We start from the raw sequence: 24,839 nt of genomic DNA on the forward strand, positions 1-24,839 counted from the left end.
TTCAAGACTTTAGACACCGGGCCCCGAAGATTTCAAAATTTCTCAAAACGTGCATATTAGCCTTCAATTTTTGAATTTTTTTGACTTTTTTTAGTCCGGGAATAAAAATTGCCGAAATGTTTACCATGGTCCCTACTATCCTACGGGAGTCCAATTGGGTTGGTGGAGCCATCCAATTTGCCTTTAAACGGCCAATTTATCGGTTTACAACTTACTCGAATTTCATTATCACATGCACACTACGAACATTTTTGACAATTTAAATGATCATATATGGTTCATAACGGCATTATATGACTTTGAGATGTAACCCCTAAAATATTAAGACTTTTCTACAATGGGCCTTGAAACCTTTAAAAATTTTCAAAAAAACGTGGATATTAGCCTTAAATTTTGGCATTTTTTGACTTTTTATCGCCTGGAAATAAAAATTGCCGAAATGTTTACCATGGTCCCTAATACATTCCGATAGTCCAATTGGGTGTGTGGAACCATCCAATTGCTGTTAAACGACCAATTTACCTGTTTACAACTTACATAGATTTCATTTATTAAAGCCTACCACGAACATTTATGACAACAACTAATGATCATATATGGTTCCAAACGGCATTATATGTCCCCAAGATGTATCCCATAGAATTTCAATACTTTTTGACACCGGGCTCCGAAACCTCCAAAATTTCACAAAATACGTGGATATTAGCCTTCAATTTTGGAATTTTTTGACTTTTTTTGCCCAAAAATAAAAATTGTCGAAATATTTACCATGGTCCTTAATACCCTACGAGAGTCCAATTGGATGTGTGAAACCATCCAATTTTCTGTTAAACGGGCAATTTACCGGTGTACAACTTGCACCGATTTACCGATTTACAACGACCAATTTAATTAACTTGCATTGAACCCGACTTGAACTGAAATTGATCCTAACCCGTTTTCACCCATCAAAACCCGAATTTACCCAACTTGTTACAAACCTGACCTGAATTCAGCCCGCCCCATTCCTAACTCGGCCCGAATTTAACCCAACCTTTTACAAACCCGACCCGAAGTCAACCTGACTTGTTATTGACCAGACATAGATTCAATCCGGCTTGTTATTGACCCGACCCGAATTTTACCAGACCTATTAATTACCCAACCCAAAAATTTAACCAGATCTGTTATTAACCCTGAAATTAACACGGCTTGTAATTGACCCGACCTAAATTTAACCCAAATTGTTCCTAACATGATTTTAAATCACCTTAAATGCAATTTAGACCACCTTATTATTGTTGTTCAAAGAATTTTTTTTAGGGAGACCAAGTCGGTACAGGACAGCAAAAGAAAGGAGCATCATCTTTAAATTTTAAGAGTTAAATATAAAATATATATTTGTTGTATGGTCAAAAGAGATAATTATCTTCCTAAATTATGGACTATAGTTCCCTAGTATATTGTCATATATATTATATTTAAAGGAAATAGTTAGCTTAATAAAAATGATAATTATCTATTTATAGTTAGTTGAACCCGAATATGACCTGACTTGGAAATGACCTGACTTTATTGTAACCTGCAAATTATTGACTTGAACATAACCCGACTTGAATCCGAGAATGACCCGATTTAAAAATGACCCAACCTGATTATAACCCGCAAATTATTGGCTTGAACCGAACCCGACTGGAACCCGAGAATGTCCCGACCTGATTATAATCCGCAAATTATTGACTTGAACCGAAACCGACTCAAACCTGAGAATGGCCCGACCTGATTCTAACCCGCAAATTATTAACTCTAACCGAACCCGACTCGAACCCGAGAATAACCATAACCCGTTTTAACCCGAATGTAACTCGACTTTTTATTAACCCGACCTAAACCCAATAAGAAATATGACCCGACGTGACCCGACTCAAGCATGACCCAATCTAAGCCGACCCGCATAGGTTATGGAATTAATTCGAATTGACCCGACCCAAGTTGACCTAACCCACTCTTATCCAACCCTAACCCGACCCGTTTACCCAAATTGACAGCTCTACCTACTCTCATTATCCATGTAATGAGCTTTAAAGACTTCTTCGTTTTCAACCTAATAAACCACTGGATAGTTTAGTTCTTGACTCAAATTTATGATTTCTTGTACAGTCCATTGTATAGTCCATCGCCTTTAAAATAGCTAACGAATAGACTATAGATAGAACTCTTATGCTTTCAACTTATATGATCCTGAGGAACACCCCACGCTTTCAATTCAATTTATTTTCACATTACTTACTCTGCAAGATTATGCTTTTTATGACTAATATAGAATGAGCTGAATGCATTTCGACCATCTTTCCTCAGAAAACCTACAAGACTTGTAGCTTGACTGTTGACTTAATAACAAACAAAACTTCAATCCCAAATCTAGAGTTATGGGTGAAAAAAACATCAAACGTATTAAAACCAAAACCTCATTCCGCAATCGATATAATTTGTACTCATATGACAACAAAATATAGAGTAAACCAACTATAAAGTAACCATTAATTAACAGCAAAATTTCAGATGTCCACAGCAAGGAAAAAAACCTTAAAATGAAATATGTAGCTGACAACAGTTCACTCATCAATTTTCTGCAAAAATACTAACTTAGGGAGGGGGGTGAAGAGAAGTCTTAACAAGGAGAACTACAAGCCCGCAACAACTGACTGTAATACTACTTAAGCCTTAAGACGACCATAAAACTTTTGCTTCTCACTGGTGGTCTGGAAACGACCATGGCCAAACTTGGAGGATGTATCAATAAATTTGAGCTTGACCTCCTCAAGGGCAACACGAGATGTCTGCTTTTGGAGAGATTGCCTCAAGGTCACCACTCTCTTCTTAGGACCAACACAGCAGCCCTTAATCAAAATATAATCATCCTTCACAATACCGTAATGAGGGAAACCACCCATTGGAGTAATATCCTTCTCGGTCCTGATTTATGACATAAATGAAAGGATACCATCAGAATGAAGAAATGAAACAAAATACCATTCAGACAACATAGTGGATAAATGAATTCATTAACAGAAGTGTATAATAATCTAAGATTTCTTGAAATGAGATTGTAACAAACTAACCTGTCATACTCAGTCATTGCATTGTGAGTCTCCTGACCACTCTTACCGAGCTTGTAGATTTTCTTGTTCATTTCAGTACGGTGATGGTAACCGTTCTGACCAGCCCTGGCGACAGTGTATGAGACCCTAGCAGGATGCCATGCACCAATACAAGCAACCTTACGCAGACCCCTGTGAGTTTTACGGGGAAGACGAGTAACACCCCACCGGGTGACGACACCTTCATAACCCTTACCCTTGGTGACACCAATGATGTCAATCATCTCATCCTTTTGGAACACAGCATCAATTGGAATCTGCTTCTCAAAGAAGCCATAGGCATAGTCAACCTTTTGGGCAATGGTACCACCATTAACCTGAATTTCCATCAGATGGGCTTTCTTCTGTTTCAAACCCTTCATCTTCCTAACCTGAAAGTCCAAAATCAACAAAAGTTAAATTACTGGGGACCACGCAACATACGAATGGCTATAAGGTTACAAACAACCAAATTTGCAAAGGATAGGCCACAATATGATTATATGAATTAATAAAACTGCTTTCACTCTCCAATGAAACTAGTAAAAGTATCATTTCTAAATAAATGCAACTGTCATCACACTTAAAATTTAAAAAGTAATTTCCTAGATGGAGAGCATGTTTTCACCTGATTGTGAGCCAAAACTCTGATAACACTAGCATACTTCTTCAATTTCTCAAGCTGGGATTGAATGTCTTTCTTGCCCTCATCACTCTCGTATTTCCTAGAGTACTTGGTGAATGCCTTCTTCTTGGACTTAGACCAGTTCTTGTAGAACCTTCTCCTGAGCTCCTCACTCAAGTGCTGGGCCCATACAGTGTTCAATGTACGAAGACCACGAGGAGTCTTGACGTAACCCACAACACCGACGACCACCAAAGGAGGGGTTTCAATAATTGTGACAGCCTCACAGGTCTCCTTCTTGTGAAGCTCTACAATACAAAATAATCGAAGGAGCAACGTTAGAGACAGAGATCACTATACAAAATTGCTGTTATTCAAAATAATTATAAACATATAACTTACTTGACCCTGGCTTCTCAACCTCCCTCACGATGTGGGTCATACCAGCCTTGTTGCCAAGGAAGGCAGTTAGGTGTGGTTGCTTACTGGGATCATCCTTGGGGAAAGCCTTCACTGTAAATAAAATGAAAAGAGTTCAAGAAAGTGTCAGCTTCCATAGTATTCAGGCCAAAATAAAAAATTGATACAAATCACACGACAACAAAGCTTATTAAAATAAGACAGCAAAATAAATCACAGATTTAGGCCAAATTCAGGCAAACACATACATTTCCATTGAACATTAAGATTAATTACTTATTTAATTGAACACAAACTATCTTAATCAAAACACAGTACATAATAGTTGATATACAATCAATAAAATTTTCAATCTAAAATCACGATCACTCATAAATCAACTCCAATACAATGCATTAAACATGTAAATATATGACAAATATAAGACTAACTGGTTATATTAACATGAAATGTAACACTGTAACACAATGCATAATTACTCGATATACAATTCGATTCAATTCCGAGCTTAAACAATAATTATAACTAATTGACATATCAGAGTAAACGGTATAAATTCTTACCCTTTCCTCTGTGGCGAGCTGCCCTCTTCCTGGGAAGAAACCCAAGGGAACCATGTCTGGGGTGCTCAAACTTCCTGTGAGACATCTTACTTTTTTCTTACCTGCGTTTACATGTATCACAAATTAATCAGATAAACAACACTAACCACAATCTGGGTAATAATCAAAAGTGTTCAAGTTCTTCAAAAAATTATTCTTTAATTATTATATGCAAAGTATACATAAATCAAAAGATTCTAATAAAAAACAAACACAAAAAGAAATTCAATTAGGGTTCATTAAGCGGTGCATTCATTCTAATCAAAACCCTAATCAGAAATTCTCACATATTAAGATGATAAAAATACCACATTTATATTCATATTAGAACAATGTTCATCTAATACTAAATTTCATAGTATTTACACTTACAAATTAAGTGAATTATAAAAAAGGCATACATTTCAATGATTTCAAATAATCAAACAACTCACTAATCTAAGCACAAAAACAGATCCAAATTCGAGGAAATGAGAAAATTAACAAGCCGATAATCAACAATAACTCAATATAATTAATACTTCATTCAACAAAACATCAATCAAAAACAAAAATGAAACAGATGATGAAATGAACACGAAACAATCAATCATTCATTAGAGCATAAATCGAATGAATTAAATCGAAGAAAGAAGCAAATTACAGAGATTTCAGAGAAAGTGCGAATGAGAGAAGATGAGAGAGAGAGAGAGAGAGAGAGAGAGAGAGAGAGAACCTGAGTCCCAGCGACTGCGATAAACCAAAATAAGTGAGAGGTCAGCTAAAACCCTAGTTGCGAGCAATTTATACTGTGATTATTTTTTGGCTGATAAATAGAGAGAAAGCCTCAAAACCATTTTTAGGGTTCCGTTTATATGGGCTGGACTTTATTCAATTTTATTGGGCTGGGTGAGAGAGACTTCGTAATAGCTATTGGGCCCAAGTGGGTGTTTAGAACTTGAAAATATCATCTGAGGTAGTTTCGAATGGAATCTATTAAAAAAAAACCTTTTGGCTTGGGTTTAGGTCTTGTCCTAATTCGTTTATATCAAATGTGTGGGTAAAGTGATTTTGGGTAGAGTTCAGGTTTGAATTGCTTAGTCGGGTGATTGGTGAAGTTTTATTATTTTGCGAATCTATTACTCATTCTCGTAAAGCAAAATTCACACCTAGAGTTCCATACTAGTGATAAAAATTAACAATTTCGTAATTATACTTGATCTCCATCTAGTAAAGGTTGTGATGGTCTTGAGTTAATTGATATGAGTGTGTCCATAATCGGATAAATTAATACTTAAAAAGCAAAGTGGATCATACCAACCACCCAAGAGACCACGCGAGAATTATCATCTGTTTCATGGAATAGTCTCATTCTCTATCCTATCACATGTTAAGAAGATAAAATAAAATTGAATTTTATATTGACATGGTTTTGGGCACCAAGTGTGTCTCTCGGGGCCCAATACCTCAGGAAGCATCTCAATGCATAATCTATCTTAGAATAACTAACATTGTTTTTCAGGGCCAAAATCGAAGGCGATAATACATAATTCAACGCATATTATACCACTTTTGAATCGAGATTTCAGGGTATGGTGTTGAAAACTCGAGGGATGGTAGGGGAGGCAACCAATCCATATTCATATAATGTTGTCTGTAATGCTAGTTGGCCACTCCTCTAAAATCATGGACTAGGGCTGGCAATCCCTGACTCGACTCGATAACCCGAACAAACCCGACCCGAAGGCACTGAGAGAAACCCGAACCCGATCCGACCCGAACCCGAATTTGACCCGATTTGACCAAAATTTCATATTTCCTAATAATGTTAAGTTTTACAGTATTTGTATTGTTTCTAAGCATAACCCGAAATCTGACCCGAACCGGATCCACTGACCAGTTCAACACATAATCAACAGCAGTTATGCTTAAAAAAATGTGTTTGGTCATTATGATATACAATGTATAAAATTGTTGTATGGAGTACCCACCTAAAATCATTAATATCGACAATCCTCTATTAATTTTCTTGATTTGGAAGAGGTTTTTGATCTCTTGTATGTCTAATTGTTTTAATGCCGACTCAAGCTCTAGAACCTAACCAATTTAGTTGCTATCTACACTCTTTGAACATAACTAGCATTTTGGCTCGTTCAACGAACGGACGGGTTGTAGCTCATTTTATTTTTCTTGAAATGTGTTGCTTATTTGTCTTGTATGTGTCTGTGATTTTTTGTTATAATTTGCTTAATTTTCTTACTTATAATTTGCAAGTTAGAAATACATAAAGATTTTAACATTAAATAATTTATTATTTTAACTTTTACATTAAAAAGGGTATAGAGAGGAGTACAATTTTATTTTATTTATTTATTTTTTATTTTTTTTAATTGTGAAAATGGAACATTTATTTTCTTACTCAAAATTGCAAGTTAGAAATGCACAAAGACTTTAGCATTTAATAACATTTTAGTTTATCTTTAACTTTAAAAGGGAGTACAAAGAGAAAATATTAATAGATGTGTTATGTGGCATATGGGTAAATTATGATGACATGTGTCATATAGGTAATTGTGGTTTGTCTTTTTAAATATTAAGTATAGATATAGATTATGCTTTTTTTTTTTTTTTTTTTTTTTTTCCAAGTCAATACTCGACATAATTAGCCAAATACCCATCTAATACGTTAAGGAACAAACATATAAATGTCATAATGTTGAATTAAGCTCACTTTTGACCAATTTGCTAGCAACGAAGATTCCATATATGCTACTTAGGGAGATGTTGAAGATACTCTTTAGCTAGTTACACTAGAATACTAGCTTAAGGACCTTATATATGCCTCATTGACTAATCAAATTACAACGTATACCCTAAATTAAATGCCACAATTCTAAAAAGACTTATATAACAAATGATGTGAAGTTGTTTGAGAATTCAGCAACTAATGATGTGAAGTTGTTTGAGAATTCAAGATTAAACTTTGGCCCACTTAAGGAGAAGTTTGAATCTCAAGGTTCAAAATTGGGAATATAGAATATAGATTAAGTCAATCTTTGAGTCTTCTTTAGGTTCTTGAAATTTTACAATAATCAATCAATTAACCTATTTTTCTACTTTTTTTTTTTAAAAAAAAAAAAAAATAGAACGTACATTATATTGTAACAACAATATATTCTCCCTTTAATTTGAATACTGAATTTACAATCCGAAGGGTGGAAGTAGTGTGGGTTTACTGCAGCAAGGTCTGGTCTCCGGGTTACTCGAAGGTTATTGGGTGCTTCGATCGAAAGATTGGCTGGAGGGACTCGTACGCTTCCGTGACTAGGGTGATCAACATTTGTACACAAGGCTACTCTGTACTCTCCACGGTGGCTGATTTAGGATTATATTCACAACTTATCGACTTTAATAAATGTTTTTTATTCATTTTATATTAAGAGGATTGACAACATGGTAACTCATTCAGTGGCTAGATTTGAATAAGGTAATTGGGGGTTTGTATGAGCTCGATCTTTTCCCTTAACTATTACAACAGAACTTTGGCTTAATCTGATTTTTAATATAAGTAATTCTAATAAATTGTCGGCCTAATTCTGCCCTCTATAAGTTCCTCAAACATTGTATTCAAGATTTTTTAAGGGCGATTAGCTTATTCCTTTTAAAGCTAGCTAATATATATGTACATTACATACATTTAGTTGATGTAGTATACTATGTAGTATAATTATCGGATGTAACTTATTGCTTGTACGAATGCACTATAGACAAACTTAAAACAATTAATACGATATCATTCAATAAGGACAACTTTTTTTTTTGAAAGCCAATAAGGACAACTTTTTACATTATTATTTCAAGTTAATAAGTACGAGTACAATAGATACATTCTATATTGATTTAATCTGTCATAATTATTTAAGTTATTGTGAATTCGTGTTATCGATGAACTTAGCAATAATATAGGTCCTTAGCTTGTGTGAGGTATTTATATGTTAATGGCCTAATAACCATAAATTTTGTATTAAAACTACAACACATGATCATTAAACAATATACTACCAACTTTTGAACATGAGATTATAATGCATTAATTATTCTCACATCATTTGACTAGATATAAACCAACAAAAAAAAATAATGAAAGGTTTACTCCTTACTAATATACACAAATATATACTTTGTATTTGAATAATCTTGAAAAATTCTTCGAAAGTCTAGATAAAATAAATAAAAATAATGAGATCATGATACTTGAAAAGGCTAAAAGAGAGTTGCCTTGGCTTGAAAGTTTCGCAGATAAAGTAAATTATAAAAACAAACGGACTACAAAGAGTTTTAAGTCGGTATAATTTTACATGACGTGTTCTCAATTTAATTAATTAGGCCAAGAAATAGACGTTAATTTGCGTGTTAAATCCTTATTTCCACCTCCTCTTTTATTCTTTATCTTAATTTTAATTTAATAATAAAAATAATAATACTATAAATATAAATTTCCAAAACATGCGATACACCCTTCCTTGTTTTCTTCCTTGTATTTTCTACGCTTCTTCCTCTTTCTCTCTCCTCTACCTTAACCCTCAACACCGCCTTACCATATATTTATACATCAAACAAAAAAATAATATTCGATCAAACTTTAGTATAAGAAAATTTTAATATAATCATGGAAGAACTTTATGTAACGGACTTAGACATGGAGGTGGCACGGCAGCTAGTTCAGCTAAGCGAAGGTGAAACAACAATGACCGCAACCACGGCGACAACGAGTAGCTCCGGTAGTTGTAATAACAACCACCACCTCGACAACGTTGATGGTGTTAAACATCGTCGTGTCGAGTTTAACAACAACAACAACAACAACGACAACAACAACAAGAGTAAGAACGGAAAAAAGGATGTTAATAATAATAAGAAGAGGATAATATCGTTGAGGTTATCGTCGTTAGGTTGTGACGTGGCAGGAGAATTAGAAGATGTTGATTATCGAAGAAAGAAAAATAGGAGGTATCGTTCTGTTGTTGAGTTGTATAATCTTACTAAGCCTGTTAATTATTATGCAACTATATAATTAATTATATGCTACTAAGTATAATTATAACAATGTAATTAGCGTGGATTTTGGTATCTTTTACTAATTGAAGCTAAGTTTGAGTTTTGAATTAATTAGTATGGAGAATTTCTGCATTATAATGTAAATATGACAATGACAAATTATGAATTAACATTCTTAAAACGAGTATGATTTTATGAATAATGGTTCGGCTTGTTGCTACTTGTTTATTTTTCGAGTTTGTAGTAATTATAATACGAGTGATTCTTTTAAAAGCGTTTGGATCTAATGTTGTTAATCTATATCTCATTGCTTACTAAATTTCTCAAATCTGTATCTCATAGATGTCTTCTCAAAAAACATTTATGATCGTATAATTTAAACTAACATCGTAGATACTAAATTGAAGAAAATATTATAATATACCGTGTTATCAATCTGACCACTAAATCGTATCATCGGCATCACCGTACCACGACATTGATGACAATACTACAATAGGAATATCTTTGATTGATTCTACAACTCGTGTTGCCTTGATTTGGTCCGTTAATTTAATCTTTCATAAATCATAATGTATTATAGTAAGGTACTTAAAAAGAGGAAAACAAATTTGTTAGTCCTCAAGTAGCACTAAAACTAATGTATATTCTCAGTGTGTGTCTCTGCATGCTCCTTAATTTTACTTTTACTTTTACTTTTTTATTCAATTAAAGTTATCAAGAACTTCGTAGCCAAGGAATTAGACTTTCTTTCTTTGAACTCGCTTCAAACCCTAAATCCAAAAAGAAAGTCTTCTTTTTTGCGTGTTTATTGACCAAAAAGCCCTATGATATTTCTTTTTCCTTACTCTTGAGTGTGATTAACATTGTGTACAAGTTATCGTGTTTTCTACAATTACAAAGTAATAGAGATTAAGGGACGATTCAGTAGTCCGTTATAGGGGATCGATGCTCGTTTCTTACACTTCATCATAACCCGGTAAAACAATTGAGAGTTCGTACAACACAAACTATGCTGTACTAGATCGAAACTCAACACCAAGCATCCGAGAGGGAGTTGGAGTAGATGACAACAATAGTGATCACCGTAGAACTGGACTTCGTTGGTTCATCACTTGGATAGATGTTGACAAAGTTGAAAGGACAATAGCATTAGATTGCAGCAGCACACGTAAGTATTGAGCTTGTCTGATAAAACCGAAGGGCCAAACAATGGTAGGAGTCAGTGTCCTCATGCTTTTTCTCACGTTTTCCAGACACGGATGGTTCCATCAACGGAGGCACTTATCATACAGTTGTCCTTCGGATGATAGCTTACACTTGTAACCTGGTTAAATAGGGCAGGAGTCCTTGTCAATAAATCAGTATATTCAGAAATCAGAATGTAGGGTTTTATGACTAAATCTACAATAACAGCATTTTAATAGACATCTGAGCAATGAGCCAACAACATACAGTAGAAATAATTGTCAAAATATCCAAGTTGCTGAATTCAACCAGCGGCATAGGACCAGGCAAAAATATATGCCTTCCATTCCAAAGTAAGTGTCCTTTAAGGTTATGCACACAAAATAAGGAGTTGCTAGTTTTGTTGGTATTCACTTTGGAAAGTAAGAATGTGTTGGGGTTTAAAACTGACAAGGCATTGCTAAGCTGGACAGGGGAAAGGAAACTTTAAGTAAGTAGATGCACATTGTGAAGTGTAGTATGGAGTAGTATTTAGCAGGGCCATGGTAGGAAAGCTAAAACACACAAGAGAAAGTTAAATAGAAGCAGTTCATGAAGTGTTCTGTTCCTATGGGAACCTACAATGCATAACTGTCAGCTGGAACATTTAGTGGATGGAAAAAAAAAAAAAAAAAAAAAAGACAAAACCACATCTAGTAAGTAAACTATACAATAACATTCACGATATCAAGTTGCCAACTCTCCAACCCACTTAAGGCAATTTAGAGCGTGCATACTCAATGCCACATTGGCTGAAGTAGCTTTAGGTCTTGGGTGCATAATTTATTTACTGCCACGGATTTGGGTTCAGTTAACAAGCGTTCACTAGAATAAACTGGAGAATGGGCTGATGAGCAAGAGCTATGATTTTTATTCCAACTAAAAATAGATCTATGGTGAAAAGGTTGCTTTCAGAGCCAAGACACTAAAAAAATCTCTTCACTGTTGAAGATAATTATATACTCGTATTATTTACAGTTCAATAACGTCTGATTGTGACATATCTCTCAACATCAGCACCACAGAACCAGGAAACATTTGCTGACTTCAGGGGAATGTGAGACATAACTTTATATGCTTTTTTTCTTTAAGAGATACGACCAGTTAGCAAGAATCATGTACAAACAAGAATAAGCATGTACTAGATAATTACCACTGAGGCATGAGCACGAAATCTCGACGCCACAGAAGCATCCACCAAATCCCAGAAGAAAACATAGCCATCCTCCGAACCACCAGCCACATAAGCATCACTATTGGTCAGGCAGCAGTCCAATTTGTATGACTAATGTCCAAAAAACAAGGAATACAAATATTAATCAAGATATACAATGGGAAATACCAATCAAATCATAAGAAAATTACACTAATGAGAGTAGAAAAACAATATTCAGAAATATGGATAATTATCAAATAATGCGGAAGATGATTAGTTGATTACTACTGCAGTGCACTTTCTTAAGAAGGGTAAAATGGCATGCAAACCTTGCACACATGGCCTTTGTATTCTTGAAGTAGCTCCCCAGAAGTCCTATTATTTAACAATCATTTAATGCATTAACAGAAAATTTTCCAGCTCAAACCTTATACAATTAGACCAACATGAGGAAGGTAATTAACACACCTGTCAAGAAGACGTAAAGTAGAATCTAGACAACTGGCCAATGTGCAGTTACCATCATTTGACAATGAAATACAGTTGACAGGTTGTCCTAAGTTATCAGATAGTTCCCTGTTTATATCCAGAAAAACGAAATTATAATCCTATCTTGTTACTAGATAATAGGGGTGTGGTAGGCGGTGATGGTGGTCATGAGAATATATGTAATCTTGCAAGGAAAGTCCCATGTCACTGTCACGGTAAAGCTTCTCGACCTTCCAGTGGGTGGATTTATTTTTAAATTCCCATTATCACTCTTAATCCATTACCCCTAGTCGCCACTCAACACATACATAAAAATAATTGGGGATAGAGTTGCATTACTATGGACAAGGACATGAAACTTTCCTTATACAAATACAAACAAATTGATTACTATTACATGTATATGACCACTCACTAGTTCACTACCGCCTACCAAATGGGCTGAGAAAAAACATATGGAGCACTTCGCAAACAATTTATGTAGTTGCCAGTTATTACTGATCCTAACTTGATATAAATCAATGTACATACCTACCAATGCGAATATCAAATGTTCGGACAGTCCCATCAACGCTTCCAGCAATAATTTCAGTACTTGTCAAGCATACTGACATAACACTGTCTTGAAAAGTATCAATGATCTAGAATCACAAGCAACATATATGTCATAGAATCAAACAGATGACTACCATAACAAAGTAATACAATACGATTATTCAAACTTCAAAGCACAGAAACAACTCAAGCACTATAAAGGGACAGAATTGAGAAGAGACAATCAACTGAAAAGAGGAACTCCAACCTGAATCGGTTCAGTATTATGAGATCTACAATCCCAAGCACGCACGGAACGATCATACCCAGCTGATACAACAACAGATGAATACTCATTGAACTTCACCGCATTTACCTGGAAAAAAAAGAGGTTAAGAAGCTCTCCCATTCATGAAGCAACAGACATAAAAACATATCATAGGATGTCTATGCAAAGGTGGTAAAACTATCCATTTCTTATAGGGACAAAGGGTAATTAGACCAGTCAAATAGAAACCAAGCCTTGAAGTTATATACTTAGTATATTAATTGACGCTGGAAATTTCTCATAGCAAAACATAATGAGCAAATTGAGGAAGGATTAAACAACAAGATGGTTCTCAATTCCCCAAGCTTACATGAGCTCTTCTGATTAGCATCAACAAATGCGTTAAACAACATTCATAATCTAACAACTAGACACAAGTTGCGGAATAGGAAATTAAAAGTCCATCATATTATTGCAATGAGAGAAGAATGACAAATCAACACCACAAAGGAAATTCTGATGCTTAACAAGCAGATTTCTGCAACATAGATATTGAATCCCCTAACATAGTTCAATTGGTTAATCAAAGGGCTGAGCTGTGACCTCAAGCTTTAATGACAATCCTCCAACATAACACGTTGCTTTTCAAGACCCAGGATAAAGGGTGTTATGAGTTATGACCAATAGGAGAGGAAGGGAGAAAAACTTGTGATTTGTGTGAAACATGATCTGTTTATGAAATGGTTGAAAAAAAGAGTCATCTCCTTTTCCTAAGTCCTCCTTCCTTTTATAACTGTAACATTCACATCAAATCAACAAATCAAAAGACATTCTGATTCCACAGCGCAACTTCAGTACTTTTACAGTGTTTTTGGATGGGATACTTTGGAGAGAAGACGAAAGGAGAGTGACAAATACATTTTCCCCGATTTGAATAAAGTAATGAGGTCAGTTCCTTCAGGGAAAGATATAGTAAAGAACTGCAAGCCCTCATCGCTCTCCTACCTTCCCCTATTCTCCTTCAAATAATAATTCGCACTATTGATACCAATTTAAAGAGATACAAAACTAGTTCAGTGGTAACCAAAAACAGGTGTGTACAGTTTGAACTTACCTCACTATCATGTCCACGGAATTTGCGTATAACCCTGCCAGTAGATACATCCCAGTAAAATATTTGACGGTCACCACCACATGAGACAATCTTTGAGTTGTCCCTGAAATAGACATTGATGATTGCTCAGCAAACCAAGTCAAGTGTGCATGTCATAGGACAGATAAATTCCTTACACCCAAGCTGAAAATGGTTTGAAACTTGTTACAAATTTGGCAAATCCTCAATCATGCAAAAATCTTTTCCACAATTTCAGTTCTTATAAACACTTTTCTAAATGCACCAAGTTCTGAAGTCCGAACACAGGTCTTCTCTAATGGGTGCTCATCCATTATTAATTTAAGATGTAGGCATTGCGTCGAGAGAAACCAAGAATTGTAGCTAAATTGCTGGTTGCTGCTTTAAGGCTTATTAGTTAACAATAATGTCACTATTCAAGTACCATAATTCATGGGTCACTGGGAAAAATTTATAATTTCAACTCAACATGAAGGCTCACTATCTTTTGTTATCTATTTTGATATATAACTGTTTCAAGATAAGAGTTTGTTCTGTTATGTTTTGTCAAGCTATATGGATCCTTAGCACTTAATTCCCAAATCATCATCACACTGAAATATTACTTAGCTAGCAACAAGAATAGTTCTAATCAGTTAAATTTCGAGACAATATGAAATGGGCCTGTGGAATCCGAACAAGGAGAAGTAGAGTTTGGTCAACAAACCAGGCTTCGGAGCTTCCATACTAAAACCAATTGGCAATAGTAGGAGTTAACTCCTCTAAAACCACCTCTCCTCTTTCTTCAACGTAATCATAACAATTAAAAGACATGAAATTAGGATAATGAACTCTAACATTGATACACTGAAATATTACTTAGCTAGCAACAAGAATAGTTCTCCTCAGCTAGAAAAAACAGCATTATGATTTGCATAACATAGAATCAACAAACATAATGTATAAAATCCCAAATTCATAAACCTCAATGAAAGATAATAATTTTCATAAAATTAGCGAAAATAATAAATTAAAGAAAAAAAAAGAAAAGGGAGTAATATACGGGGTGACGTGGACATCGCGAACTTCACGGCCGTGAGATTTGTAGGATTTGATGTGAATACCACGGTGAGGATTCCAAAGGCGAATGGTGCGGTCTTTGCCGCAGCTCAGACAATAATTACCGTCGGCGTTAAAGCGGGCTGCTAATACTGCGCCTTCGTGTCCCTTCAGCACGTTTGCCTCCTTCGTCGGTAACCCTTCCCCGCTCATTCTCTTTCACTCCTCCCTCTCACGGAATCGTCTGAACGTTAATTAATTTTAAGGGGCGTTTGGTAAATTGGAATAAGAATATGAGGATTGAGATTGGGATTTATAATTGGAAATTCAATAAAATATTGACAATCCTTCTGTTTGGGTTGCAAAGGAATTGATCGGAAATAAAATTGTAATTTACCAAAACACCCTTATTAATGTTATATCCTTAAGCTTTTATTAATGGTAAAATGGTATTTTCCTCTTTATTCTCAGGGAGGGGGGGGGGGGCGCGGGCGGGGCGAATGTTGGTCTTCCCATCCCCATCCCCACCTAATATTTTCATCCCCATCCCCACGGCGGGTCCAATTTTCATCTCCATCCCCGCCCCACCGGGTACAACTCCAAAACCATCCCCGCCCCACCCCCACTTGGATATCCATCCCCACCAAAGACCCGTCTAATCCCCACCCAAGATCCACCTAATATCCGTATCTCAAATACACAATCTTACATAATTAATACGAATTATAAAATAAAACATTCTATACACATTTTTGTGTTATAATATAAGTGTTGTACAAAGTATTATAATTAATATTGTATTTCATGTGATTATTTTATAAATAGAATAAAAGTATGTAATTTTGCTTTAAAAGATATATAGATGTGGGTATGAGGTGGGGATGGGGCGGGTACGAAGTGGGGGCGGGTGGGGCGGGGCAGGGATGGGGCGGGTGCAACTTAAAATCCACCCCCGCCCCATCACCCATGGCGGGGATGGGGCGGGTCTCCTACTTGACTCGCCCAACTGACATCCCTAATCTCAATCCCACCTACAATTCCCCTTCCCACAAAACAAACAGAACAATATATACTCCTACCTCCTCAATTCCCATTCCCAATCCCCAATTCCCACGTACCAAACGCCTCCTTATGGTGCTTAGTTTGATTATTCACGACTAACAACAGCTAGCGTCTTATGACTTTTACCTTACTTCGGAAATAACTCCTCAAACTTATTGGAGTTTTAATCTTTTTTATATAGTTATACGTAGTAAAGTATACAAAATAAAAATAATAAGGCAATTTTAATTTGGTAGCACGCGAGGTATAGAAAGTTAGGTCAAATTTTTAAGTACATAACAAGTTACCAATTTTCAGAATAATGCATAGAGAATTATCTTTGAAAGTTTTACAAACATCAAGAATTGAATCTCTAGAACATCAATTGTTTGTAAATCTATACTTTCAAATTCAACTAAATACAACATAGAAAGTTTTTCATCCATGAAAATATATACCGAGTTTTGCCCACCATCTCCCACCAACTCAAGCCTGCCTACAACCCTACCAGCCCAATCTGAGCGAAAACCAAAAGATGAAAAAAAATAGTGGCTAACAATTGATGGTTTTTCAACTGAACATGAGTAAAGAGAATACATGGAAGTATCAATAGCAATGCTCAAGAAGTTAACATCAAGGTTTTTTACTATCTGAGACAATGGCATTGAAAGCAAGGATGTGCGGTGATGTGCCAAAACTTCCAGCTCTTCGAGATTGCTCCGTCCCTAATTGACTCAAAGAAGCTTGCAGTTCTGAGCCCAAATTATTATAATCAGATTCAGCAGATTCACGAGAAAACCCATCGCTACCTCTCCTTTTGAGATCATCAGTCCCATAATAATCACGTCTTTGAGATAGTTTCAGAATATCGTCGCCAATTTCCAGATCATCTTCCACTTTTGTTCGCCTGTCTTCACCAAATTCTTCAGCTACCTCAGGCATTGGTCTCATGGGTATCCTCGGTGCCTCTTCTTGTATATATGCACGGAATTTGTTCTTTGAAGGCTGAATCTTTGAGCAGAACACTTCAAAGAAATTGGAAATGCAACCACGGTCAAAAGCATTTCGCCTGTTGTCTGCTCTGTATCTGAAGTTTTCATAAGTGGTCTGGGGAAAAAGATGCAATTATTAAGTAGCTAAAAGCTAATTACCAAAATAAAACATATACAAATCAATAATATTATGATACTTCTAATTTTATTCCTTTGGGTGGGAAAAGGGGGAGAGGGTCACATTATGGTGCCAAATCTACAGCTTCGAAGACGAGGATTGCAGAAACAATCAATAACAGATCCCACGTATGAACAATGCCTGTTTCCTGATGTAGAAATCTAGCTTTTTTTAAAAAAGAAACTCATTATAGGAAAACAGACAAAATGAAAGCACATCATACAAACAAGATCAGCCACTTATAAGCCAGACTTCATACAGTTGGTACTTGAAAACCTATTGTTGTCAAGCCAGAAAGGCAATGCCAAAAAAATTACATAAACCATGAAACAAGCAAATTGGAACAGAGACGTGTAATAAAGAAAAAAATGTAAAGAGGGATGTGAGATTTACCTGGTTCGTGCTTATCAGGTACAAATGGAAGCCGGTGAGACCCCCAACAAACCACAATGCAACAAAGCAGTAGGACATTAGCACAACAGAGGCTGGTGATTCTTTTATGGCCTTCCACACATTGTGATGCTCATCCACAAGAAATTTTATGTACAAAGCTGACAGTGTAAATACGAAGATGCACAGAAGGGTTGCAGAAGATATGAACATAAAGAAGAAACGGTAGTTGCGCTGCAAAAATCAAGAAATACAGTGTCAAACAAAGCATCAAACATGTTATTAGAGGACAGTAGAAAGAACATGGTCCCATTTTAAACAATCAAAGTAGATGCATGATTTTCATAGGAAAAAATTCCTAGTTCTTAGAAACAGCTCATAATCAACCATCAAGAGTAGTTTACATGTGAATTGGGCAACAATGTGTATATCTATATTCCCTAGTTTGCATCTTATAACCTTTCTTCAAACATTTAAGGACAACAATTAGCAACATAAACATTAAACAATAACCTCCAGAGAGCTCTACACCAGATGCTAATATAGCACATCACGAAAATTTATTCAACTTCAACTCTATAAAGGGAAAAGAGAGGAGAGGAAGAAACTAGAGAGAGAGAGAGGGGGGGGGGGGGGGTTGAGAGTGAGGATAGAAAATGAGAAAACGAAAAGGCAAGCAACAGTAGTGAACTAAGCAATTTAAATTTGGAAAACACAAATAAGAACAAAAAAAAAAAAAAAAAAAAGGAAGGAGAAAAAAAAGAGGTCCAATGAAAGGTCAATCCTGTCTCATTCATCAAAGTAAGACAAAGCAGCAAATTGGCTAGACACCATACCAGGACATAACATCAACTTGGAGCCTTTCTCAAGGCTTTGACCTATGAAATAGTTTTTGAAGTTAAATGGATGCATCAACCAGCTCGGAGAATCTTTACTTTCGAATCATTACAGAAAACACGACATGGCATCTATAATTGAAGAAACTTGCACAACGACCTTAACCATTTCAATTCTAAAAGACTAGCATTTTTAATGATTATACAATTTTTTTTTTAAAATGAAGCATATCATACCCAACTACACTACATCAGGTATTTTTAATCAGTTTCATGGAAATTCAAGTATTACCAAGGGGAGATGCATGTGTGAAAAACATAATAACAAATAAGAACACATTACAAATGTCCCATGAATCTTGAAAAAAGTCGGATTACTGAGATTTTTAGCTACATACCATTCCAATGCATTGCCCAACCCAAGGGCAATGGTGATCAAATTTCTCCACACAATTGTTGCATATCGAGCAATGAGAACATCGGGGTGGACGATATAGCATGCATGTTTCACAGTATTTCACCTTGACAGGAACACCGTTAACAAGGACTTCTTTGGTTCGGGGGAATTGCAGACTCGGTGTGGGCCTGCCGCCAGCCTCTGAAGATTCATAGCAAAACTCTTCCTCTGGTGGATGTAAATTGCGAGGAATGATGCCTGGATCACGGGCTGAAGTAAATAAAAGAAGTACCAATACCTGTCATAATCAGCAGGGTAATAAAATCAACCAAAAATGCCACATTGCCAAAGGCACACAAAAAAAATGGACTTCTATAACATTTGCAGCACTGACACAGAAACTTATAAATATAGAAATGGAAACAGAAACAAAAACTGAAACCAGAAATGGTGAAATATTAACTTTCAACTACGCCCCCCACACCCCCAAATCGACATGCTCTCTATCTCTGTCAATGCTGAATTAGTTCAACCATAAACAAAAGAATCTCACCACTGAAGTGGCTCTCTGAAATGATCAAAATCCTCAGGTTCTCTACCTGTCACCTTTCAATTGATTACTCAGATTTCAGATCTACCACCTTTCTCTTAAGGTAAGCACTAAAACACTATATTGAGAACAAAAGGCAATGATTCCCGGACCCTCAGAGAAAGGTGAGCAACCAGGATCTTTCAAACTTTCAAAGCTATCAAGTAAGCGTTTATTTTATTACTTAAATTTTTTTCATACTTGGGGCTAAAAGTGCAAGGTTCATTAACTGATTAACCCATATAATGCTTCAGGTACATTACAAACCCATTATCTATCATTTTTGTAACACCTGGACTCTTCCAAACTTCAGAGTCTAAGCAAGCAGAGGGATATACTAAATATATATATTCATCCATATATTCCACATGAAAACCATGAGCAACAGGGAAGTGAAAGAGGATAGCATGGTGTAAGTGAGTGTGTATGCCAGAGCCTGTACCCATGTCTGTGTTACAAACCAGTATAGTCTATAGCCGAGTACCAAATCCAGGCAGACAGTTTAAAAGTCAGCCGAATAATGCTCAATTCAGACTGAAAATATGAGGATTCCTCCATAATAAATAGAGAATTCATTTAGTCATGTTTTAAATCAAATAGTGATCATTTAAACCTGAAAACATGTGCAGACCCCTACATTCTCAGACCCTCCAGGTACATTTGAATCATTGATTCAGCAAATGTTTTATCTCACCCAAAAAATAAATAAATAAATTAATTAATTAAGTGATTGGAATACAATCTAAAGCTTAAAATAACATAAATAAAAGTTTAGATGACTAACATAGATGGTAAAGATGATGGCTACCACCAGAATTGCATATCCAGCATTATACGAAGAGAACTTATGGAGAAGATGTCTTGCTACAAAGGTGCAAAAGATAACTGCGGGCACAAGTATAAGCAATACAGACACTGAAAGCGATCTAGCATCTGGTCCAAATATCAGCCTCCCACTGCATAAAAAAATCTGCAACAGACAAGAATTCCCAACAATGCAGGGAAATATAATGAAAGTTAGAGGGTCAACAAAGTGAAATAATTGGGTACAAAAATACACTAGGTGAAGTAAGTATTGCACAAGAGAGAATTCCAAAACATTAGGTGACACGACATCCAAGAGTTCTACAAGATCCAGTCTTAAAAAGAAACATGCAACACAGAGGACGGCATACATCTCCATAAAGGCAGTTACAAGAAAGACAGATACGTCAAAACAGGATTGATAAGCTATAATCCCTTATAAGAAGGCATATATGCTTGGAGTTTGAGTTCTAAAAAAAAAAACATAGAAAGGGTTTTAGCAAGTTTATTTCAAATGGAGACAAATGATTTAATAATTTGTGGATTATATAAACCAAACATCATCCTATTAACATGCTTGTGTTTTCATATACCATTGGTTAGCAAATAACTATTACCTTTTAGATCTAAGCCTTTCAATAGAATAGGGGTAAAGCTACCTATATTTGACCTCTAATTGGTTGCCTATCAAGTATCAAATTGTCATGATTGCCTATCAAGTATCAAGTTCAACTCTGACTAAAATACATAATTGATGAACTTGCAATTTGCTTCCTCATCTGAACTTTGGATGGGATGAATTAAAAGCAAGAGCTGGTTTTGACGGTGTTCTTGGGTACCTTTCCAAAAATATTTATAATGGATAATTGGCTTGTAGCAGACAACAGCTACATAGTACATACTCAGTTACTCACATGGTAATACACCAACATGCAAGTCATGCTAATGAAAAGCTTTTATACAGAAAAAAGGAAAGCAAGATGTGATGAATTCCCACATCCACTGTCCTTTACTCATTTGAATGTTATAATTGTTGAGTTTATTTCTTACCACACATGTCTTGATATGCATAATACAATAAAGGAAATAAATCAGCAGATAGCAATCATACAATAAGCAAATCATATGAACAAGGGGTGTGAATGTGTGATTGTAGCTGTAAACATTGAACTCTATTTCAACAGTTAGACACTGCGATAGTATCTTTAAAGGAACCACATACATGATCCACAAAGCCCTTGTTGGGCACACACCAAAACCTTCAGAGGATCACAAAAGCTCATCCAGCAAGAATTACAGATGTACCCTATCTAGCTTGGATACTTAAAGAAAAGATGTAACAAGGATCTCTGTATTTCCTCAAGAAAACTATTCATAATTCTCTCCATTCTAGATATGAATTATGCGCTATAGTCATTTGGTCACTCTTCACTAAAATAAGCTCACGATCTTCCCTAGTCTATAGAAATAGCCAATAACACCCACAAAAAAAGAAAGACAAGTAATTGTCAGGGTTGATTGAAATTTGTCTTGGGAATCAGTACAGTCGATGTATATAAAATTTTTAGTTCTTAAACGTAATCCTCAACAGTTGCCAATTCTACATCAACATGAAACCCGCCAGTATAGTACACATACCACCCCCTTACTTACCACTCTTTTGCCAACATATCAGAGAAATGCACAATTATACTCCTTGCCAAGCATCACGCCATGAAAGCCAGGAGTTCGAACAAAAGCCGGAAAAGGTGGTACAGGGGTATGATCAATTTATCAAGTAACAAGGAGAAATCCATGTCTACTCTTAAAATGACAACTGTGTGTAAATTCATTGTTACACAAAATCCCTCGGAAATCATCAACAACATTTCCATTCAGTGTTAAAAGCTACACCATCATCACTTCAAAATCCACTCAGATCCCATCCAAAGCCAGTATCTACCAAAAATTCCCTTTATAAAAATAATAATTTGACAAATATTTATAGGGTTCCTTCCAATTGCTGCACCCTAAGACTACCCAGTTCATAATCACCCATCAAAAAGGGCAAATTAAGTAAAACCCAGATCAAATTACACGAAATTATAAACACCCAGATCAAATTTACACGTAAATTGTGGTCAAAAGCAGAAATCAAAAGGTTCCAATTGACGCCAGCTCATCAAAATCCAGTAACCCAAGTTACAAAATCACTAGATAAGATTACAAATTAAGGAATACCCAGATAAATTATCATCAAATTAAGACAACCCATGAACAATTAAGGCAAAATTAAGCTAGAATTATCAAAATAACAATTAAAAAACAGAGAAAAAACAATCTTACATTGCTTCCTTTCCAAGCTTGATAAACCCGCTTAGCCATCAGAAAAGAAGAAAATCAGTAAGAAATAGACCAATAGAGAATCGAAGATTCGTAACTTGTTGTTGGTGGTAGCTTCTGCTCATTCTTCAGAGTCTTGGAAGTCGTGAAAAGAGGAGAGAGAAAGGCGGTTTAAGGGTTCAAAAAATATGCGCTGAAAATTAGAGTAATTGATTGATTGAGGACAGTAATGAGTTTGCTCTGTTGCCTTTGAGACTATCTGCTTTTCCACTCTTTCCAAAATTTATTTTTAAATTTTTTCTAATTCAAAAAAAATTTAAATTAGGGAATAAGATTAATAAAATCTATAGAAAAAAGAAGGGGGAAGAATGTTTTTGGAGGATAAAAAATGGGAATAATAATACTGTATCTGTATGGGTGTAAACAAAAAAAAATTAAATTAAGAAATAATGCTGTTAATAAATTAATAATACAGTCTGTTATGATAGTTGTAAAGACGATTTTGCCCTTTGGTTGTGTGCTTGTTTGGTGGGGTAACTATGGTGGAAAAATGATTTGAACAGAATGCATTTTAGGGAAATTGTTTGTATTATCTGTTTGTATTGAGAAGACAGTTGTCATTGAGGTTTGTGGAAATGTTTGCCCATGGCTATGGCCAATTGGCCATCAATGCTTGGGTTGAATATTTATTATATTCAAAATACAAAGTAAAAAAAATAATTCTTGTAACAATAATCCCATTTTGAATTTTTGAGTGTGGTGAGCAAATTTGAGATCGGATGTCATCTACATTATCAAATATAGCAAGGATCACATTTACAATCAAACTAGTTTTATATTTGAGTTGAATATTTTGTTACACATTTCTAAATGTTGTTTCTCTATTTTTACACTTGCATAGTTGATTATACACATATAGTTATTACGTAGTAGTATGTGTATACAAAGTAGAGATGTCAAAAAGTGATACGATCTAATTTAACCTGACCCAACCTAAGAAATAAGTTGTAATAATTGAGCACTCGATTATACCTACCATGGATATGTTTGGTCTCACGCATTTTTTAAAGCATTGTTGTAACTTGTAACATTTAGAGCCTGATTTACTGAATTGAGCTAAACTGGTCGGAGCTAAACTAAATTTTTATAAGATAAAGTGTAACACCCCCAGAATTCGAGTCTTTAAAAAAAAACAATACGAGTAACCTTTAACTTTCAAAAACCCAACCATCAAACTCTGGAAGTGTTACTGCTACACTTATTTTCCGTAGAAGATAAATGCAAAGCAAAAATAAAATAATGTTTAAAATAACTAAGTGGTCTAAGTTGTGGCAAAATAAAATAGTCATTACATCAAAAACTGCAATTATTTGAAACCAATAACTGAGAGGAAATAATTAAATTCGGGGATAAACTAAATTGTCTTAGCTACGTGTTTATTCTAACGTCTCCTCACATGTAACCGAGTACCCTTTCTACCAACCTGCAAAATAAATCAGAAACAAGAAAAGAGAGAAGACTCCCAAAAATCAGATAAACTGAGTAATTCCAACTCCATCCCGTAAAATAAATAAATTTCAGTTTAAAACAGTTTATACATAATATAGTCTCATAAATATTTTAATACTCAACCAAGTTCAAAT

The 24,839-nt window shown here is 35.3% G+C and overlaps 3 protein-coding genes across 3 annotated transcripts; all 3 read right to left on the reverse strand.

The window, feature by feature from the left end:
* Positions 1-2,497: 2,497 nt before the first annotated feature.
* On the reverse strand, positions 2,498-5,569 carry LOC145562292 (large ribosomal subunit protein uL3-like). Its single transcript, XM_081622518.1, has 6 exons — positions 5,482-5,569; positions 4,728-4,828; positions 4,147-4,257; positions 3,748-4,052; positions 3,102-3,511; positions 2,498-2,955 (listed from the first exon to the last, which is right to left on the reverse strand). The coding sequence occupies exons 2-6, from the start codon at positions 4,810-4,812 to the stop codon at positions 2,697-2,699; spliced, it is 1,170 nt and encodes a 389-aa protein (XP_081478644.1). The 5' UTR covers positions 4,813-4,828; positions 5,482-5,569; the 3' UTR covers positions 2,498-2,696.
* A 5,008-nt stretch (positions 5,570-10,577) lies between these two features.
* LOC145625781 (uncharacterized) lies at positions 10,578-15,912 on the reverse strand. The gene is made up of 8 exons (XM_081678584.1): positions 15,652-15,912; positions 14,592-14,694; positions 13,478-13,585; positions 13,207-13,316; positions 12,655-12,762; positions 12,516-12,561; positions 12,184-12,315; positions 10,578-11,130 (listed from the first exon to the last, which is right to left on the reverse strand). Exons 1-8 carry the CDS (start codon positions 15,858-15,860, stop codon positions 11,047-11,049), a joined length of 900 nt encoding a protein of 299 aa, XP_081534710.1. The 5' UTR covers positions 15,861-15,912; the 3' UTR covers positions 10,578-11,046.
* A 1,161-nt stretch (positions 15,913-17,073) lies between these two features.
* LOC145562300 (protein S-acyltransferase 8-like) lies at positions 17,074-23,597 on the reverse strand. The gene is made up of 5 exons (XM_081622527.1): positions 23,200-23,597; positions 20,855-21,040; positions 19,483-19,779; positions 18,252-18,482; positions 17,074-17,795 (listed from the first exon to the last, which is right to left on the reverse strand). The coding sequence occupies exons 1-5, from the start codon at positions 23,236-23,238 to the stop codon at positions 17,322-17,324; spliced, it is 1,227 nt and encodes a 408-aa protein (XP_081478653.1). The 5' UTR covers positions 23,239-23,597; the 3' UTR covers positions 17,074-17,321.
* Between the last annotated feature and the right edge of the window lie 1,242 nt (positions 23,598-24,839).

Source organism: Chenopodium album, chromosome 1 (assembly GCF_948465745.1).
Source record: "Chenopodium album chromosome 1, dcCheAlbu1.1, whole genome shotgun sequence".
Classification (NCBI taxonomy): domain Eukaryota; kingdom Viridiplantae; phylum Streptophyta; class Magnoliopsida; order Caryophyllales; family Amaranthaceae; genus Chenopodium; species Chenopodium album.

What these genes read in the sequence shown, in the direction of transcription:
- LOC145562292 (XM_081622518.1), bottom strand. Translation starts at nt 4,812, where the DNA reads ATGTCTCACAGGAAGTTTGAGCACCCCAGACATGGTTCCCTTGGGTTT. An exon ending in AGCTCGCCACAGAGGAAAGG is followed by an intron (nt 4,258 to 4,727) that starts GTAAGAATTTAT and finishes TTTTATTTACAG; the next exon opens with TGAAGGCTTTCCCCAAGGAT. An exon ending in GCAATGACTGAGTATGACAG is followed by an intron (nt 2,956 to 3,101) that starts GTTAGTTTGTTA and finishes GTCATAAATCAG; the next exon opens with GACCGAGAAGGATATTACTC.
- LOC145625781 (XM_081678584.1), bottom strand. Translation starts at nt 15,860, where the DNA reads ATGAGCGGGGAAGGGTTACCGACGAAGGAGGCAAACGTGCTGAAGGGA. An exon ending in TCCGTGGACATGATAGTGAG is followed by an intron (nt 13,586 to 14,591) that starts GTAAGTTCAAAC and finishes TTTTTTTTCCAG; the next exon opens with GTAAATGCGGTGAAGTTCAA. An exon ending in ACTTTACGTCTTCTTGACAG is followed by an intron (nt 12,562 to 12,654) that starts GTGTGTTAATTA and finishes GTTAAATAATAG; the next exon opens with GACTTCTGGGGAGCTACTTC.
- LOC145562300 (XM_081622527.1), bottom strand. Translation starts at nt 23,238, where the DNA reads ATGGCTAAGCGGGTTTATCAAGCTTGGAAAGGAAGCAAT. An exon ending in AAGCTTGGAAAGGAAGCAAT is followed by an intron (nt 21,041 to 23,199) that starts GTAAGATTGTTT and finishes TGTCTGTTGCAG; the next exon opens with ATTTTTTTATGCAGTGGGAG. An exon ending in TTGGGCAATGCATTGGAATG is followed by an intron (nt 18,483 to 19,482) that starts GTATGTAGCTAA and finishes TGATTTTTGCAG; the next exon opens with CGCAACTACCGTTTCTTCTT.